Genomic DNA, 19,579 nt, shown 5'->3' on the forward strand with positions numbered 1-19,579 from the left:
TGGCCGGAACGGTGCTCATCAATGGCATTCATCCGATCCCTCTTCAAGCAGGTGCTATATGTACCTGATCTACAGTGTTATTTATTTCCGATCCCTAGTTCAAGGCCAGATGGGAAGACAAAGTGAGAAACCTCTGGAAACACGGGACGATCGACACAACAGCGAATTTCCATGACTGGCGTGACTGGCAACCGTTAGACGAAATGAAAGAGAGACTTTCATTCCGGCTATTGAAAGCGTTATTTTGTTGGATTTATCGACAACTATAGCCACTTCACTACAGTATACCTCCAGGAGTCGAAGAATGAAGTCTAGAAAAAGTTAAATTGCCAGGTTCAGGTGCAATAACTGCGGAGGGTACACGAGTGAGTCGTTCAGGAAAGTTTGCGGCACTGAAAGAATACGAATGGAAATCGGACGGAGTCGCAAAAAGAATGAACCGGGCACTTCTGGATAAGCTCCGGTCAATGTTAGAGAATGCTGGTCTTCCCAAGAGCGTGGAGCGTGGAGCGAGCCGATTGTGTTCGTTGCATATTTGTTGAATCGAAGATATCTACTCTGAAAAAGTGGAAGACGTCGTTTGAAAAGTGCCACGGAGGAAGCCAAACATCGACAAGCTACGAGTTGTTGAATTGATCGCATACAAGGGGATCCCGAACGTTTCAGCAATCTGGACTTGAACGAGACTATCAGGAACACAACGAATAGCTATCGAGTTTGGAATGCCACGAGGAAGATGCTGTGCACGCCACACAGTTTTGTATTTGACGAGCGATGGAGTATGCAGCCAAGCCTGAAACCTGTCGAATTGTAAATGCTGGAAACGGACGATCAGGATATCAGCCACCGGAATCTTACTTGGAACCGGCAGATAGACCACTAGAATTTCAGTGGAAACCTACGACTACGTGAGAAGATAAAGAGGGGGAATTACTACCTAGCTCCCTCTGTAATCAAAGCGTGACAACTGCAGAATCCCCGGTAAATTCTTTGATTCCAATACTGGATACTGGATTCAGCGGCGGAAAATGCTTCAATTTTCCGCCGCTGAATGCTTTGCAGGTGCTAGTGAGACAACAAATGACATGCTGGTGGGGTATACAAACATGGAGGCATTTGTTTGAAGGATACGATTGGTAGTAAGCTGGAGACGCTACACCAAAAAGTATCCTGGGAGCTTTTCCGAAACCAGCAGGAAAGAACTTTTTGGACTGCAAGTGCGTCTTTGAAGTGAAGCGCGATGAAGCTGGCAACAACAACAGGTACAAGCCCCGTCTAAGAGCGGAGAGCTGTTCGCAATGCATGCCATTGATTCGACTACAACTTCATCGGTGGCGAAGATCATCACAGTACGAGTGCTGCTAGCATCACAAATCAAGAAAAGTTTCATGTTCAACAGATGGATTCGAAGACGGCCTTTCCAAACGGTGTGTTCAAAAAAGAAAGCTACAAGCGATTACTTGAGGGATTCGAGTGGCAGGGCCGGCGGTTGATGTGGGTAGTATGGGTAGTAGTACCCTTTCGGAAAATATCCCTGTGGGTACTTACCCACACGTAATTATCGGACAGAACCAAAAAAAGTGATGTTTTAGTGGTTTTTAATGGTACACGCAAAAGTTGGATGGTGCGAAACCAGTACAAAATTGTGCGTTTTTAGCGCAATTGTTGATGTAATTCGGAACCAGTACAATGATTGCGTGTTGGGCATAACACAATTAATGCTCTAGCGTTTCTCCAATGTATTTGGCAGCTCCAAACTACTACACCTAAACAGTTTCAACTGGTATCAAGCAGCATTGCAAAGCGAGCGAGAAGCAAAACCATTCTCCTCCTTTCTGCTTGAGGACGAGACATATGCTACGCTTTTCAAGTCTTTTGCACACACGTTTTCGAAATACTTTTTCTTCTTCATGCATTCCTCTGAATAGCAGCAAGCACGCACCGACAGTATGAGTGAGGCTAACAACACTGGTATCAAGTATGTACAGCACGGGTGTCTCGCTCATTTCGTGAAGCAACGAGATATAGCTTGCGCGTCGCAATCCGAACCGAAAGAGAAGCGAAAGAGCAACCTGCAAATTGTATGTGACGTGTCTAGTCTTGTCGCACATACATGGAAATTCTACGAGCGAGAGAGAAATTTCTCTCGTCGCTTGACACCATTTACAAGTGTTGCCATAAAAAATCAGCAACGCTTTTGTGGCTTTGTGAAATGGAGGGTTTTGCTAGTTTTGCGGTGAAGCTACACAGTAAAGAAAATTTACATTACTTTAAATGCACATAAATGGAGCATTGGAAACCACGTAATATTTCGTGTGGCATTATATTCACATGCAAAGTAAATGAATATATTGTGAATTTGCATGCATATTTATATTTGAAGCTTTAAGTTTATATCAATTAACGTACAAATTTACATGTCTTAAAACGATTCTGTATTCTACATTATTTACGGTGTGAAATTGTATATGTTTTTCACTTTATGTGCTAGAAATCGTTATGTGCTTTCATTTGTATTAGTTGTAAATTTCATTTTTTGGTACTGTGTAGCGTTGATTACAAAATGTTGTGAACAAAATTTTGTTTCGTTTTTTTTTTTGCAAATTATTCAATGGTATTTTTTAATGACCAAATCCATCGAGATAAATCGATCGAATATTATAGCTATTTAAATCTAGTGAGTTCCCAAGTTGTTGTTTGCTGCTTGCACTGCTCCATGAGTAACAGTCACTAATACACTCGACGTGAGAAGTAAAGTGTCGGTATATGATACATATTCTGATTTCATTCTATGTTAATGTATTCCCAGTACTACTGTTGCGTTATGCGTTTCACACATTTATTGTGCGATTTCTGTGCAACATTTGTGCGAATCGGGAAGACACAATGATTGTACAAGACTTCAACTTTTGCGTGTACTGTAAGTGAAGCCTTACTAGAAGTCCGATTAAGTTTTAATTTTGAATGGAGATTTTTTGACAAATCCGTTGAGCCTTAACGTTTGCAATAGAAAAATGCACAAACATTGCCGATTTTTCATGGGTTTACTTTACCCGCACTAACGAAACAACTCAATCATAATAACCCATGAGTCAGCAGGAAAAAATCAACTCGAACTCTAACCGTGATAGCAAAAACAGTGAAACTACTTCATTCAGAAGCGTGCGCGTTGCAAGAACGGTACCCCGCCACGTCAAAAACGGATATCGTGGACGTCGGGGAAACGCCCGTTTCGGCATCTACAATATCTTGGCACAGTAATCAATGCATCGGAAGAAAGCCCGACAACTCTGAGCGATAAGAAACTTAAAAAATTCTGAAGATGAAAAGATGAAAACTGAGGAAAAAGTGGCTACATCGCTGCGAGCGCCTGGTCGGGAGGTTGGTGCAACCGGTCAAACTGTGAAAATTAGCTGGCGAACATGGATGACAACGACTGGCGAGGCGCTTCGTATTTTACTTGATGTCAAAGCCAAAGCCGCTCTTTTTCGCTCCGGACTGGTTATGAACGGAGAAATTTATAGTAAGAAGTGCCTGCCGGAAGTTTCGTCGTTCATCAAGAAATACCATAAGGGCGAAAACGCGGCGTACTGGCTAGATCTGCTGTCGGCTCACTACTCGGAGCAATCATTGGAGGAGATAGAGCGTCCCATAGCTGCGCCCTATCGAGAGTTTTTGGGCAAAACTGAAGCGTAAGATCTACTCCAACAAATTTGTCGCAAAAACTGAGGAAAAACTGATAAATAGAACAAAGAAAGAACTCAAACATATGCCTACACGCACTGAGACAACAACCTGGAGAACCGTTGATCCATATCCGGCAGCATGTTCCAAGTTCACGGTGGAGACATTTCGTGGATGAAAAGCAGAGTACTGTGGCGCTGTGTTCAACGGAGGTCGAATAAGTTACTAAGCTTACTGCAAAGTAATTTGGCTGAGCAAATTTCTGGAGGAGCTTGGAGTATATGAGGAGCATCCGGTACCACTGTATGAGAATAACCAATCATAAACGAATGAATAAGTGGACATTCGCTATAACTTTCTTCGTGACTATTTGGTTTAGTGGGGGTGTCACATACTGCTGTAGCAGCACATGCTACAAACTGGGGATGTTTCGAATGTGATTTGTTAGACATTTTTGCAGATATGCGGATGCGAATGCTGATAAGTGATTACGGATGTAGATGTGGATGCGGATGTCAGTTTTCATGCGGATGTTTCACATTTACTAATGCTTATTTCGCCTGACATGTGAAAAAGCTGTACATCCGCATAACATCTCGTGATAACTCGATAACACAGGCTAACCGACATAACACTTTAAGCAAATTTTCAATAACGTCATCTTTCAGATGATAACAATAGTTCATATAACACTAGCACCATCTATAGCGCTAGTGTACGACCGTGTGTCAAATAAGGAACCACAGAAAATGTGTGAGATTACATGACAGCGCCTCAGACGATGTTGTCGCGCGACGGCTGTTATTTACTTGGAAATTTGAAATGATCGTTTTTTGCTGCGATAGAGCTTGGCTCTAGTATTACGTCTGAGTTAGTCTTTAATAATACTATACTGTTTGTAGTAAATTGTGATCAAATATCGAAGAATAACGTAGTGAACTAAACTATCAGCTAACATTATAACGTGGTAAAATTTAAAAACACCAAATACTTACCGAATAAAACCAATGATAATCGCAAACACGGCCAGCACCATCAGAATGCAGTGGGACGCATCAGCCAGATAGATAGCCAACAGCGAAAGTTGCGGATGTCTGACCAGTACGAAGAACAAAATCAAACAGATCAACGATCCAACCAGCAGCAGTAGCCCGAAGAACAGTCCCTTGGAAGCGCCAACGCAATCAACACGGCCGGTACGAGCCTGCTGGGCCATCACCACGGCCCGGCGGGACAGCATGACTTCCAAGCGGTGCTCCAAATCCTCCTCGTTAGTGAACCTGATAAAAAACCGAAATCAAAAAAAGTTTCAAGACGCATTCGGTGTAATTTAACTCACTTCGGATAACGTCCAATGTGCTTCCACATTACGTAGATCACGGCAGCCCCAATAAGCGAGTATTCGATGATGAACGGATACAGATAGGGGGCCGAGTCCTGCACGATCGTTCCCATGATGTTGACGCGGCCGCAGCTGATTGCTGTTCCATTGGTGGCGACCGTGGACGTAGCAATGAATGCTTGCGGGAACAACGATTCCAGCGACTCGTACGATTGCTCTAGACTGTTGTTGCGCTGCAAATAGTCAACGTGATCGATAAACTGGTCCAGATAGGCTCCACCAGCGCTGGCAGCCGTCGTTGTGGTTGTTGACGCCGTTGATGAAACAGTTGTCGAAGCGATCAGTGAATCATCTCTATCCGGGGTGGTTGAGGTTGTTGTACTCTCCGTAACTACAATGTCACGAAGTCGTTCGAACAAATTGGCGGCGGTTGAAGTGATCGTATTTCTAATCGGAGAACTGGTAGGAGCGGCTGTTGTGGTGGTCGTTGATACGAGGTTGGTACGAGCTGAATTATACGGTGAGGTTGTGGCTTCCGTCAAAATTCTGGCAGTGTTTTGAACCATTCTTGACAATATGCCGTTACTTCCGGCATCTTGGCCTGGGTCGTCTTGTGCGATTAAGTTAACATTTATCGGTTCCCATTCGCCTTCCTCCCGTGGTCCCAGCTCGGTACCCAAAACCATGCCGGCGTTCCGCAGCGTGTGCTGGCGGATATTCTCCAAAATGGCGTTGTCTTCTGGAGCCGGTCCACGCCGCTGGTGGTAGGCAGTGATTTCTTTCAACGATTCCAGCACCAGCGTTCGAATCCAGACGCAAACGTTGGTGGCTACGATATGCATGAGACCAAAACGGGCCAAAACCTTGAACCGGTGAATGTTGAGCTGTTAGAAATGAGAAGAGATGGAAGTTCCCTAAATCTGTTTTAACTAGTCTCCAACCGATTGCCACTCACCCTGGCGTTCATGAAGATAAAGTACATCTGCATGAAGGTGAAGATCATCTGCAGTAGCGGGTTCACGCCACGCAGAATCTGGTGACAGGGTGAAGTGAACGGTATCTCGAAGAACGAACCAAACTCCAAACCAGTGTAGATCATTGTTCCCAATCCAAAAGCTAGATAGTGCGAATAAAAGAAGTTTGAGTTTGCATCCACTTTCGGGTTGAGATCAAGCTTACCAATGGCACCGACGCGCAGGAAAAACGAACCGTGGGCCGGATCCAGAGTAGTTTTACGCTTGCACCGAGGGGACAGGGCCACTTCCGGATCCGGGGTAGAGTCCTACGCATAGACGAATCCATCTTCAGTATCATTTAGTTAATTACTTAACGTAAGAAGTGATCAAAAAACACAAAGAACCCAAATCAAACTAGCAACAAAAATCGGAACTAAAGACATGTACTAAGTTTACTGATGGACCGAAAACTGTGTACAAAAAAAAGTTTACGAAACTACTCTACACTTGAAAATGTTTCTCCCTTTTCCGGTTAACGTTTGATGTTTCGCATTCCGATTAGTGATGCGAAAGCTTTTTTTTCTCCTCCTATGAAACCTCTTACAGCCGGAAACGGAACCTGCTGGCTGCTGCTGCGCCGGCATCGGAAACGATAGCGCACGATGACAGTGAAGGGGGAGAGAGAGAGAGAGCAAAAAACACCACAGGGGAGACGACCATATCGGCATGCAATACCACGCGTCCCAACACGGAGGTAGAATTGCGATAAAGTTAGAGAAAAAAAACATTCCACACTGATAGAGAAAGTTTCGAAAAAAGGTAACATTGTTGCAAAATAACACTCACACACACACACGTAATACATTATGACAGGTGGACAAAAGGACCAAACTTTCCAGACGGGTTGGCAATGGGACGCTTTCGCGTTGCTTCGATAATGAAAATGGCTCAAGTTTCAAGTTCAACGCGTGGGGTTTGCAGCGGTAATTCGTGAATTTTGTATTTAAAGGAACGCATTTTCCGAGCGGTTTTAGTTTAATGCCTTCGAAACTAACAAACGTACAGAAAAAGTGCAGTATAACAGTCACTTATGTCTAACGGTCGCGTATGTGCAAATGTTAATTAAACGAACAAAAGCGGAACGTTCCTAACTCATGTTGTTTGCGCTTGCGACCCTTTGATATTGTGATTTGAGGCCTGTCACGCGGTTTCCTAATTCGACTCATGAAAATAGATTGGCGCTGCTGTAGAAATAACTAATGCGGCAGAGGACTACACCAGATGAAGATGGTGTTACTTGAGTAAAGAAACTACTTATAATATCAGAATGATAATGATTGGAATCTTCAATTGGCGATTTAACACAAAACTAAAAACGACCGTGCGACTTCTGGATTTGAACTTCAGAACTAGGAAAATGATGATAGATTTAATTATTGGTCAAGGCTGATACACACAGAAGACTGTTTCTGTGCGATGTTTGCGTGAAATGGATGTACTTGGCGTCAAAAAGAATACAGCTGGAGTTAATAGGTACATAGCGTGTTGGAATTGCATTTTCTTTGTTTGAATATAACGTTTAATAAACAAAACTAAATTTTCAAAGTATTCCGCTACGTAAACTCGTGATAACTCACTGCAAATAGAATCTTGAAAAGGTAAAATGCTGCCTACAAATCATCATCATCATTTTTGCTGCAGCGCCAACTGTCAGTCAAACAGTCATTTTTAATCGCCCATAGATTTTTGGTTAATAGGTTAATAAACCGTTTCAACTTTAGATTAGTATTTTTTGCGAGTAAAAGAGTGCGTGCATCTTTCCAAACACTGTTCGATAAAATGCTGGAAATAGTGTCCTTCTCGGCGAATAACGAAACATATTTACTATTTCGCTAATTGATATCATAAAGTAACGTGGAAAAAAGTTCCAGAACCACCTTTTTTTGTTCCAAAAATTGATAAAAGAAGATCAAAAGAAGCTTGTTCTAAAAAACAACCAGTTAAACTGCCACTAAAGATAATAATGTTAAAAGTTCATTTATTGGTACAGAACACAGAATTAAGGTTTTGAATAAATGTTTGTAAATAAATTTATTATTAGAAACATCCCTTCCTATACAAAAATCATTGTTGGAATATATATTGAAGTTGGAATATAATTCAACTCACTGCAAATAGAATCTTGAAAAGGTAAAATGCTGCCTACAAATCATCATCATCATTTTTGCTGCAGCGCCAACTGTCAGTCAAACAGTCATTTTAATCGTCTATGGGCGATTTGGTTAATAGGTTAATAAACCGTTTCAACTTTAGATTAGTATTTTTTGCGAGTAAAAGAGTGCGTGCATCTTTCCAAACACTGTTCGATAAAATGCTGGAAATAGTGTCCTTCTCGGCGAATAACGAAACATATTTACTATTTCGCTAATTGATATCATAAAGTAACGTGGAAAAAAGTTCTCGAACCACCTTTTTTTGTTCCAAAAATTGATAAACTGAAAGGAGCGAGCTTCACCCACAAAGGCGTACATATTTTAAATATAAATCCATTTATTCCATCGCATACCTCGTAAATATTAAAGAAGATCTCTTAATAGGCTCTAAAAGACTGTAAATTATATTTTTATAGGTAACGTTAAACATTGAATATTTTAACCATCTTTTCGTTTTAGAAGTAAGCAAATAATATATAAAACTAGAGCAACGAATGTTACAGCAACACTTCTTTTGGTTCCAGTGTATCATTTCCGATTTGTAACATTTGGAATGCTCGAGGTTTATACATGATTTTTTATGGATTTAAACGCCAATATCCTCACCCAAAGGTTACCTCAAACTTTTTGTAACAAAAATTGGCGTATTTTTTCAGAGGTAAATTGGTAAAAAGTTGAGTTGAAACCCAACAATTTATGGTTGATTTCACAGCATTCCACGAGATCGCTTCTATGGCTGAGAACAGGATTGTATAATATAAAACCGTAGGCGTTATGTGCCGATTTGGGTGCATGGGTTTAATTATAGAACCATGTTGTAAATGACTCCACCTTCATTACAAGTTATGCTTTTTTCTCAGTTCGGTGAGACGCAAACGAATTTTATTTCGTATGTTAAGCCTGTATTACACTCTTTGACCAAGCGTCAAATATTTGGCACTTTTTGACAGATAAAAATTTGGTCAAAGATAATTGTTTGTCACTCTCCAATTTTAACATGGGGCAAACAACAACCATGATGTCAAATGAATTTGACCATTATGTCAGAAGGTCAAATATTTGACCATTAGACAAAGAGTGTACTACAGGCTTTAAACAAATGTACGGAAAATCATTTCGTGTTGGCAAACAGTGAACCCGAACTGATGGAACTCTCAGCCACGCTCAAAATAACACGTTATATCGTGTTGAGGTTTAGAGATGAGACAACCAAGTTTTTCTCGTGGGGAATGAAAGCAGATAAAAGAAGAGCAACTCAATTAAAAATTGTCCAATTTTAATACTTTTGACGTTGACTAACGTCTAAATCTAAGTTAGGCGCCTCAATTTGAAAATCTAGTAACTCAACCAGGGAAAAACAGGAAAAAGTGGTCAGGTTTTGAGCGCATCAATCGATCAGAAATTCTTTTACGGTTAAATTTATGTAACAAAAACAAACTATTGTTTGAGATACACTATTGAAAAATTGGTAATTAATATCGATTGTCTAAATCATACCGCGCAGCCAATCACTATCTCTTTGCCCAAGCACAGTCGATACTAACGGATACAATCGATCTAACTTTGTTGTTATTGTTGTTGTCACTCTCTGTTTCCGATGCTTATTTACGTTCCTTGTCATTCTATTTTCTACTTAGCTCCTCCTTCTTTCTAACTGTCTGACGAAGCCTTGGTATAAAACGTACCGTTCGAACATTGCACCCCATCAGTTTCATTACTAAACCGTACCGGTTACATACGGACGCTAGGTGTTAGCAGCTGGAAGGAGGAAAGACAAAATAGTACCGGTCATCTCGTGCCGGTTTCACCCGTAATGCTGGTAGCTGTTAGTAGTACATGGCTACTGCAAAATACTAAAATGGCTGGAATTCTGGACGGACTAACCAGTAAACAAGAATAATCGGCAACTGGTACCTTTTGGTGCCTCGAAGTTTTGTAAAAGAAGCATTTCAGCTCCCTCTACTATTTTTTTCAATGGAATATAAGAATACGGTAGTCAACGTCATGCGGTCGTGTCTTGAATACCAACCTCCTACTATTTTTTTTGTTGTTCTTGATTTGGTTGAAACTTTTGCTCAGATATTCTTATGGGCTAAAGCTGTTTTTTTTTCAACAAAAAATACTGTAAATTAATTGTTTGTCTGCTGTAACATTTTTTTTTCAACATTCCCAAGGCTTATTTCTTTAGGTGTGCGACAAGCACTTTGAGCCAGAATATTCTCAATCATGTATTATGCAAAATAGGTGATGCTCACTTCCTCCACAATCACACGATCCTTAATAATTTCAGTTATCACTCCCTTGTAAAATTAAAATTTCAACTTGAAGTATAATCAATCTTGACAAACTTCAAACTGATCTCAAAATCTCAAAATATGATATTCTCGAAAACTGTAGTAACACTGTTACTAAAATAGCAAATATTAGGGAACACAATGCCCATGGATAAACATTGACTTGGGGACCATGATTAAGATCAAAAACACGTATCTTAAAAAATTCCGCAGATATCCGAATATCATGTGAGCAGTGAAACTGTTGAAATGTGTCCGAAAATTAGATGTTGTCTAGAAGCAAGCAAAAAAAGATATTTTGAAAACCTACTAAACAATGCACTGCATTTCAAACGATGGAAAAATATTAACACAATATTAGAAATTATTCTAACAAACAAGAATTAACGCTTTGATTTAATGGTACAAGAACTTCTGATAGTAAACCTATCTGTGAATCATTTAATGAACATTTTTCAACAGTTGGTTCAAAATTAGCTTCCAACATAAATGCAACTAATGGGAACCCGTTACTTTACATAAACCCTGTTTCTAGTTGTTCTACCAATAAATGAGCTTAAAACCAGTGAAAGTCCAGGTCCCGACAAAATACTGGCTAGTATAGTAAAAAAAAATGTTCGTCATTTCATACGAATTTTATCTGAATCATTTAATTTCATGATTGGAACAGGGACGGATTATCATAAAACTGCCAAGTAGTGCCCATATTCTGGTCAAACAGACAATTATCGACCCATATCGACATTATCAGTATTCAAGAGAATGCTAGAGAAGTTACTTATGATACGCATGACTAGTTTCCTAAACAAACATGATATTTTTTACAAATGAGCCATATAAACAGCCATTGTCGTGGCTGTAGCCGAGCTTGTCGACAAGATATTAGAAGAAATTAATGCAAAAAAGGATGTGGGAGCGCTATTTCTTGATCTCAAAACGCCTTCGACACTCTCAATCAAATCAATTTGCCCAGAAGAGATATATGTACTGGAGTCCTACAGGGTAGTAACATTGGCCTTTTACTTTCTCTGGTCTATATCAACGACATCAGCGAAACTAACCTGGTGGGGACTCTTAGACTATTTTCAGATGATACGGCTATTTTTTACCCTCATGTCAAAAAGCAAGAATTGCAATTGCTAATGGATTACTTCTCCAATAATCTCCTATCTTTGAATTTGAAGAAAACACCCAGGAAAGCTCTTTCTCAACTACCAAGAAAAGCTATAAACGCTGACACCATTGAAAAAGTTGATTCCTATTCATATTTGGGAATTAACCTCGACTCCACTTTATCTTGGGATATTCGTATAAAGTTGCTTCTGCGCAAACCAATCATTTTACTATTGGATGATGCGACCGTCAGACCAGTGATTCCGTGCCTGAGTCTGTTAAAATCTGTACGCTTCCAGATTAATCTGTTCAGTGTGCACATTCCTCATTTGCACAAAATTTTAGAAATATTCAATACTCTTCATTCAAAATGTCAATCGAGGAAAAAATACTGCCAATGGACGACCAAAACCGAATTGCATTGAGTTTTTTTTATTGTCACAAAATTAACGATTTGAGTAGTGTCAATGTTGAAATCAAAATGTTGGATCAAAATAACGGCCAATTCAAACGAGTTACAGTTATGCGGAGTATTCCCGTTGCAGAGGTGATGGTGTTTTTCCCTTTGAACTCAGTTGAAAGTTGTGAAAATGGATCTTTTGCGGAATGAATCCAGTAGAAGTCGCACAAGTTAATAAGAAACACAATTTTCTTAAAATTGTGTACGGAGTGGTACGTCTGTTCGTCTGTGATAAAACCATGATCCGCAATGCATGTGTTATTCAGACTTCACTCGCCGCATTTGTATTGCTGCAACGTTTGGATCCATTTAGATCCTCTTTTCTCACAACATTTGCAGAATCGCTCCCGTAGCGTCCCAGTCTCAAATGTCAAACTGGAAACGCCACTGTTTCGTTCACCAGCTCACCTTTTTTTTGTTGGGATTTAAACTACTGCGGCCATTCGTCAGGCCATGGCCATCGGTTCGGGATGGATATTACCATGATGGGTAACCGCCATAGTCTGATTGTGCGTATTACCCCAATCTGGTATCATTCTTAATATGAACTCAACTACCCTATTAGGATTTTACAACCATTTTTCAGAAGGGCTTAAGATACCCTTGTTGGAAAAATTGTCTTCTACGATTGTATAGAGATACACATTTGCATAGCAAGTATTCAGAGGTTTCAGTTTCATTGTCACAGAAGCGGCATATGTCTGTTTGACACCGATGTAGCCGTTTTGAATGATATTTAGCTGGACGGTGCCCCGTGACCAGTCCAGGTAATATAATGAGTGATGCCTTGTTAAGGCATAGTATTCTGTTTGTTTTTTGTTTGTTAGGTGTTATGAACAGCGTGAACTGTCTCAGAGATTTTGTAGCAGTCCAGCTTTTCTGTATCATAGTTTCTTCCCACCTTCTTAGTTCCATCTGTATTACACATTTTGATACTCCACAGAATGGCTCTGGTCCAGTTAATTGAACAGTTGAGCCTTGTTGTTGAGTTTAACCTGGTTCCTACACTAGCTTGGACTGGCATGTAAATGATTTCAGTGCTTTCAAAGCCGCCTGACTATCTGAATTCTGATTTTTGCATGCCTGTAGTTTCTTTTCAGACAGATTGCAGCGCACTCTAGGATGGCATAGATTTCTGTCAAGAAAACGGTCGTCCAACATCCCATTGGTATTGAAACATTCATCCCAGGACCTGTTATCCCGGCTCCCGTGTTATTACCATTTTTGATCCGTCTCTTCTATACAGACGATCTTGGTGGAGTAGTTGGTCCCCTGATTGCCATTTTTGATGATCCGTTTCAATCACCTCCTATGGTATATCAAGGTTTCGCCTAGATTCCATCCAGTCTTCGTTCTCTACTAGTGGATTAATTTTAAAAATTTTCAATATACTCAGATGTCCAATCAAAATACCTTTTAAATACTTGTTTATCCTTTTTAGCCTTAGAGCACTCTTCTCAGCTTCCATCTGTACATATTGGTGTAATGGAAGCATATTAGGAATATCACTTTACTCTCCATCTCTAGAAAATGAGAAAACTTTACATTGCGGTCAGTGTTGCCGGAGAAGGTAGCAAAATCATTCAAAAAGGAAATCTGGGTTTTCTAGACTAGCACGGGGTACTCTCTCAGACGTCCGAGGTACGCTGGCCTAACATTCCAGTCGTCTTGAGCTCGAGGCACGGCTTGGGAAAGGCTGTTAGTGTCAGTAGGATCGTAGCGCTAGCCCCGCAATTGTCCTGTACACTAAACAGTTGGCTGCGAAGTCTTGTGTATAAATAAACAGAAGCTCGAGTTCCGAATCGGAATGTAGCACCCTAGGAAAAAAAGACTAGCACGAGTTCTATACTCTCAAACAGGTCCAAATGAGTCTTTCTCACGGTTAACACGATGAAGTTCAGAAAGAAACGAATCTATAGAAGGATAAAAATATATACGGGGATTCAACTGTGACACTAAATTTGATTTTGTTTCGGCTTAGCTGTCTCAATAAAAACAGCGCTGATCTCTATGGGGTCATCGCCAAAATTTCGATCCGGTTGGTTGGGAGCTTCATCAGGGGTCGACACTAATCTAAACTGTACAAGCTGATAAGTGTCAAGTCCTGATGAAGCTCCCAACCAACCGGATCGAAACGTTGGCGATGACCCCATAGAGATCAGCGTTGTTTTATATTGAGACTGCTAAGCCGAAACAAAATCGAAAAAAATATATCTATACGTTTGGTTCCCATGAAGCGTTGCTAGTAAAAAATGCAAATGTTTGGGTTTTTCTATAGCGAAGTTTATAGATCGTAATGTGATTTTGAAAGGCTTCAAAATTATTAGAATTCCCATACTGTATGTTAGCGAAAAATGCACCTGCTGCTCTTACCATGTTTTTTCTCTGCTTTAAACGAACAAAGTTCGAATACATGAACACCAGATGAATTAGAAATGGAAGAAACTAGTTACACGTACAACATATTGTGTATGTCAGTATGTGTTGTTATTTGACTGGAAATGATTTTTATTGTTTTTCATTTGCATCTCGATTTTGTCAAGTGGTTGAAAGTTTTACGTTGGAAATATGGTAAAATTTGACTATAAATTGATCAAAAAGGCGTGATGAGATGAATATAGGAGCGATTAGCCTAGTTGAGTCTAGTTACATCCTCTAAAAAAAACATCAGGACATCCTGCTGAAAGGATGTACTGCCTTCGAAAACGGCGTTTTAAGCAGGGTTTCCACCTTTGAATCTGTGTTTTTTCTTGAAAAAATCTGAGCATCTGTGCCTGGAACAAAAATTTCTGTAAAAAAATCTGTATTGTTTAAACATAAAGAACGTTGTATTTTTTTAGTTTTTATGGAACATAACAAAATTTTTAGCTTAAAACGTGTGAGGTGTTGAAAATATGTTCAATTTGCTTGATATTTGATGAAATAAAATTTGGAGTGTTTTTAAAAATTAATGTCAATTTCGAAAAATCTGTAAATCTGTACTTTCAGACGAAAATCTGTATATCTGTATATACAAATTCTGTACCGTTCTTTTGGCCAAAAATCTGTAAAATACAGATAAATCTGTACATGTGGCATCCCTGGCTACAAGCTGCGTTATCGAAACGATGAATTTCTGCAAGTACCGGTCATCCGTCCCTACGTACCAGACATTAACTTAATTAGATTTGATCATTTATAAAACTGTGCATTTTAAACATTTCTGAATAAGTCCACACTGCTTCGGAAATTCTCCCAATATTGCTTTGGTGCCGTACATAACGCTAAAGCATAACTGAAACCCTAAGACAAGACGCGACAGCTGGTCACCGTTACATGCAACCAATTTGCACCAGCTGCTTATTGACTGAATCCGATAACGCAATCGTCACGTAGAAAATACAACGAGGTTACTTTTCACTGTAAAGCAGTGATGCTGGGGAGTCATAATTTAGCTATTATAATTGTTCATAAATAATAAAGCAAAAGTATGCAAGGTACATGATATTACCGAGTAATGTATTTCACTGTTATAACTTTAAAAATGCATTGATTAATCGTTTTTCACTATTTCGGTTGCAGTCCAAGAAACTTAGGAAGAAAAAATTTGATAGTAGTAGTATGCTTTATTGAACATAAAAATTGAGTATTATTCGCCTATATATTGCAATTTTAATTTGTTTTATTTTCATTGACCTGCAAAAGTTGTTAAAAATAATCATTCTGGCATCAACGGTATGGAACGTTCAAAAAAATTTCGACGGGGATGACGGCCGTTACGAAAAAAAAAAATAAGAAGCCACCTGTCGCGACTTGTCTTATCTGAAACCTAGCTTCATCACTAAAAACAATCATCAAATTTCAAACCAAATAAAAGTCGCCGCACGACAATACTGTTGAAGGCGCTGATATGCAATCTCATACATTTTCTGTAGTTCCCAATTTGACAAATGTACGTACGCTGGCGCTGCTGTCGGAATAAGAGCAGCGGCGCAGAGACGGCATTCTGAAAAGCTACAGAAATGTAGTTAAAACATGTTTTCTATATGAGAAACACCAGAATATGTAAAATTTAAATGCAAGAATACCCGTTTTTTTGTAGGCTCCGTTTTTTTTATTGATAACTGAAATTTTTGGGGCTCTGTTCGACTTGTGACCAGGGTTGCCACATTTAAATCTGTGTTTTTTCTTGAAAAATCTGAGCAACTGTGTCTGGAACAAAAATTTCTGTAAAAAAATCTGTATTGTTTAAACATAAAGAACGTTGTATTTTTTAAGTTTTTATGGAACATAAACAAAATTTTTAGCTTAAAACATGTGAGGTGTTGAAAATATGTTCAATTTGCTTGATATTTGATGAAATAATATTTGGAGTGTTTAAAAAAATTAATGTCAATTTCGAAAAATCTGTAAATCTGTACTTTCAGACAAAAATCTGTATATCTGTATATACAGATTCTGTCCCGTTCTTTTGGCCAAAAATCTGTAAAATACAGATAAATCTGTACATGTGGCATCCCTGCTTGTGACTCAAAAAACATGTCCAGTGACTATCACTGTGGCTCAATGATATTCTTTTTATAAGGTTGACACTTTTTTGCAAGAGTTCTAGTTTGAAACTTGATGAGAAACTATGACTGTTGTTCCAGTATGTACAATAAAAAAGAAACACACAGTTTATTAATTTCAAAATGAACAAAAATTTCTATAGCACGGATCGGATTAGCTTGTCGACACGTAGATTTATTCTGCACAAATGAAGTGTCAAAGAGAATTTCACGGAGACGGAAAAAATTGCAAAGCATTCGATATTGAAAAACGTTAAGAAACATGGAAACACTTGTTCTCTAGAAAACTTACTCTACGCAAAAGGGACCTGTGTACAGCGTTACCAGGTCAATTTTGTAAAAATATGAATAAAGCAAAAAAAAGAAACCTGGGAAAAATTGGCAGTCATTTTGTGGAGCAAAAGGTAATTTTTGCGCCAAATGTAAAGTGATGTCCCTCTAGCGTGACAGAGAAAATAGCATCAGGATAAAATATGGATCATCTCTGAAAATTATGGATAACTGTGGACATCAAATCTGGATACATGTTTAAAAATCTAGATAATCTAGATCAATCTAGATACCTGGCCACGCTGCCTGTGTATCGTAATTAAAAGGTTGCAACAGTGCGCCTCTGAAAATCTAATACACTGAGGTCGTTTTTTACGCGGGAGATGCGTTCCAAATTCGTAAGGGCCCACGTAAAAACGACTTTTTTGAGTGGCAAATATATTTACACCAAACGTTGTGAATTTTTTTTTATCACTCGTGGCCTAAAACGGAAAACGTGATTGAAATGAGGTCGATATCTTGTACCGTTTTTGAGTAATGGAGGAAAACAACCCGCGTAAAAAACGCGTAAAAAGCGACCTTACTGTATTTCTGTTATTCATGATATTTCCAAAATACAACCGAAAACTGACACTTCAACATTGCTCAGAAGATAATAAGTCGACTTTGTTCTAAAATATCGAAACCCAATATATTGTCCAGAACTGCGGCCTATCGAAAGAACAGAAAGTATCTCGAGACAGGGCAGTTGAAAAACTAAATTCGTTGACAGTTTTGAAAGAATGTGGTCTGGAGCAATAAGTAAATTTTGTTATTTAAGATTATTCTACATGGATATCGCAACTCTATCGAGTTAAAAATAAATAAGACAAACGACTCCAGCCATTACATTGATTTGAACTTCTAATTAGGACACGGAATTCCTTGGGAGCCAACTCAACGAAGCGAAGAAGCTGATCTGTTGAAATGAGGAAGTTCTGATGCTTTTTTCTATAGAAATCATAGAGGATCGTGTTACAATAAAAAGAAGTGGAATATATGGATTCCTAGATGCAAATCCTTTTAATTGCAGCAAATTTCTGTTCACAACTACACAATCCGATTTTGTATTACAGGTTTTGGTCTAACAGAAGAGAGCTAAAACCTGAAAGGAGTACAAACTCGGAATAGCAGACGATATACTAACAGTTAGTGAAGAGGTGAGAATGAGATTGACAAGGTTAGATTACATCGGGTGTAAAACAGATCATGAACCATTATGACGAGTGAAACGAATAGATGCGAATTAGTATCAAAAGAAACCAACACCGGAAACCATAACCATATTAGTACTGTTACCAACAAACCCAAACGCACACACATACAGAACCACAGGACATAAAGATCCGATGAAAAAACCCAAAACAGTACTTTAACTAGTCGATGATATGATAACATGATGACAGCTTTGTTATATACCCCAACACACTCAGAAATCACACACGCGCACTCTCCCATCCGCACACCAGAACAGACTTCGGAAATACCTTGGGCCGGCTCGAGGAGTGGCCAGGTTGGCAGCTAGTGCTGCCCGCACCGCTATCGCAGCTGGTGGCCGATTTTTGCGATTCGCGAAACACGTCGCGTTTCTTCTTCGGGTAAACTTCCTTTTCGGTCCCGATAGTGACATTTTTGGAGATTCGATTTGGTGCGATTGCGGCGGACAAATTTTGTACAGATTGTGGTGTAATGTTGTTGTGATGATGTCAATTTTTTTTGATGAATTTCGAAAAATGAAAAAGACAAAAAGCAAGTTTAGCCAAATTATAACCGAATAACAGCGACTGGTGCAGTTTTAGGTTGAGGTCGTAAAAGCCAACGCGCCGAGAGCGCCATAATCACCTGATACGGACTGGGTTTGCTGGAGGCTTTGCTGGATTTGTCCTCCTTGGCTTTGCCGGCGGCGGCGGCAGCACCGGCACCGTCTTTACCGTCCTTTCCGGCCGTATCCTTACCGTCCTTACCACCATCCTTGCCGCCAGCTTCCGCGTCACCCTTCTTTGGCTTCTTCTCCTTCTTTGGTTTCTTCTCTTTGGGTGGCTTTTGTGGCTTTCCGTTGCAGCAGGAACTCTCTGCAAATGGGGGCATGAGGCCTATGTTTGCAGACACAAGACTTCGTGTAAACTTACCTTGCAGCAGGAAGCAGAACACGTACAGCAGGAAAAGTATACTCGCTCCGTACAGGTAGGTGAAGAAGCCCTCGTAGTAGATGACGGGCAGGCGATGGGTTGTTACATCACTAATTACGTAAGCGACGCACACCACCATCAGTAGCATCGCGTAGACTAGACTAGTTACGATAAATAGGGAGGTTCTGTGGAGTAGAAGAAAGATGGAAAGAGCGTTATTACCTGTTTTTAAAATTGATCGTTGAAAGGTAACTAAATTTAACGGAATGCATGTTGTGATCCACAGAACACTAACTGGGATGATGATAGAGGCAAATTCCGTACTTCCCGAATAACCCGCAGTGTAAAGTTTACAACTAGTGTTAGGGTTTCTTACTAATAACTAGTTATCAGTGCAATGAACAATCACAATGTCAAATAAAGTAAAAAATTCCACTGTAATAATTAATGGTATGTTTTACTTTTCGAATAGTTTTTATGTTCAATCTTTTGAAACTTCCCGTACAACTAAAGGCCCGAATACACACACGCA

At 39.6% G+C, this 19,579-nt stretch overlaps 1 protein-coding gene across 11 annotated transcripts in view; it reads right to left on the reverse strand.

Moving 5' to 3' along the window:
- Window positions 1-19,579, reverse strand: part of LOC129721463 (proton channel OtopLc) — a 163,728-nt gene that overhangs the window by 11,291 nt on the left and 132,858 nt on the right. For 8 of the 11 annotated variants that reach the window (XM_055674051.1, XM_055674041.1, XM_055674062.1 and 5 more), the window contains 7 exons: window positions 19,048-19,232; window positions 18,761-18,990; window positions 18,406-18,525; window positions 6,206-6,308; window positions 5,982-6,142; window positions 5,024-5,910; window positions 4,680-4,964 (listed from right to left, as the gene is read on the reverse strand). In XM_055674051.1, coding sequence (XP_055530026.1) covers window positions 4,680-4,964; window positions 5,024-5,910; window positions 5,982-6,142; window positions 6,206-6,308; window positions 18,406-18,525; window positions 18,761-18,990; window positions 19,048-19,232 — 1,971 coding nt within the window. The remainder of the gene's footprint in view (window positions 1-4,679; window positions 4,965-5,023; window positions 5,911-5,981; window positions 6,143-6,205; window positions 6,309-18,405; window positions 18,526-18,760; window positions 18,991-19,047; window positions 19,233-19,579) is intronic. The other 3 variants (XM_055674087.1, XM_055674077.1, XM_055674125.1) reach the window with 1 other exon arrangement.

This window comes from Wyeomyia smithii, chromosome 1, assembly GCF_029784165.1.
Source record: "Wyeomyia smithii strain HCP4-BCI-WySm-NY-G18 chromosome 1, ASM2978416v1, whole genome shotgun sequence".
Classification (NCBI taxonomy): Eukaryota; Metazoa; Arthropoda; class Insecta; order Diptera; family Culicidae; genus Wyeomyia; species Wyeomyia smithii.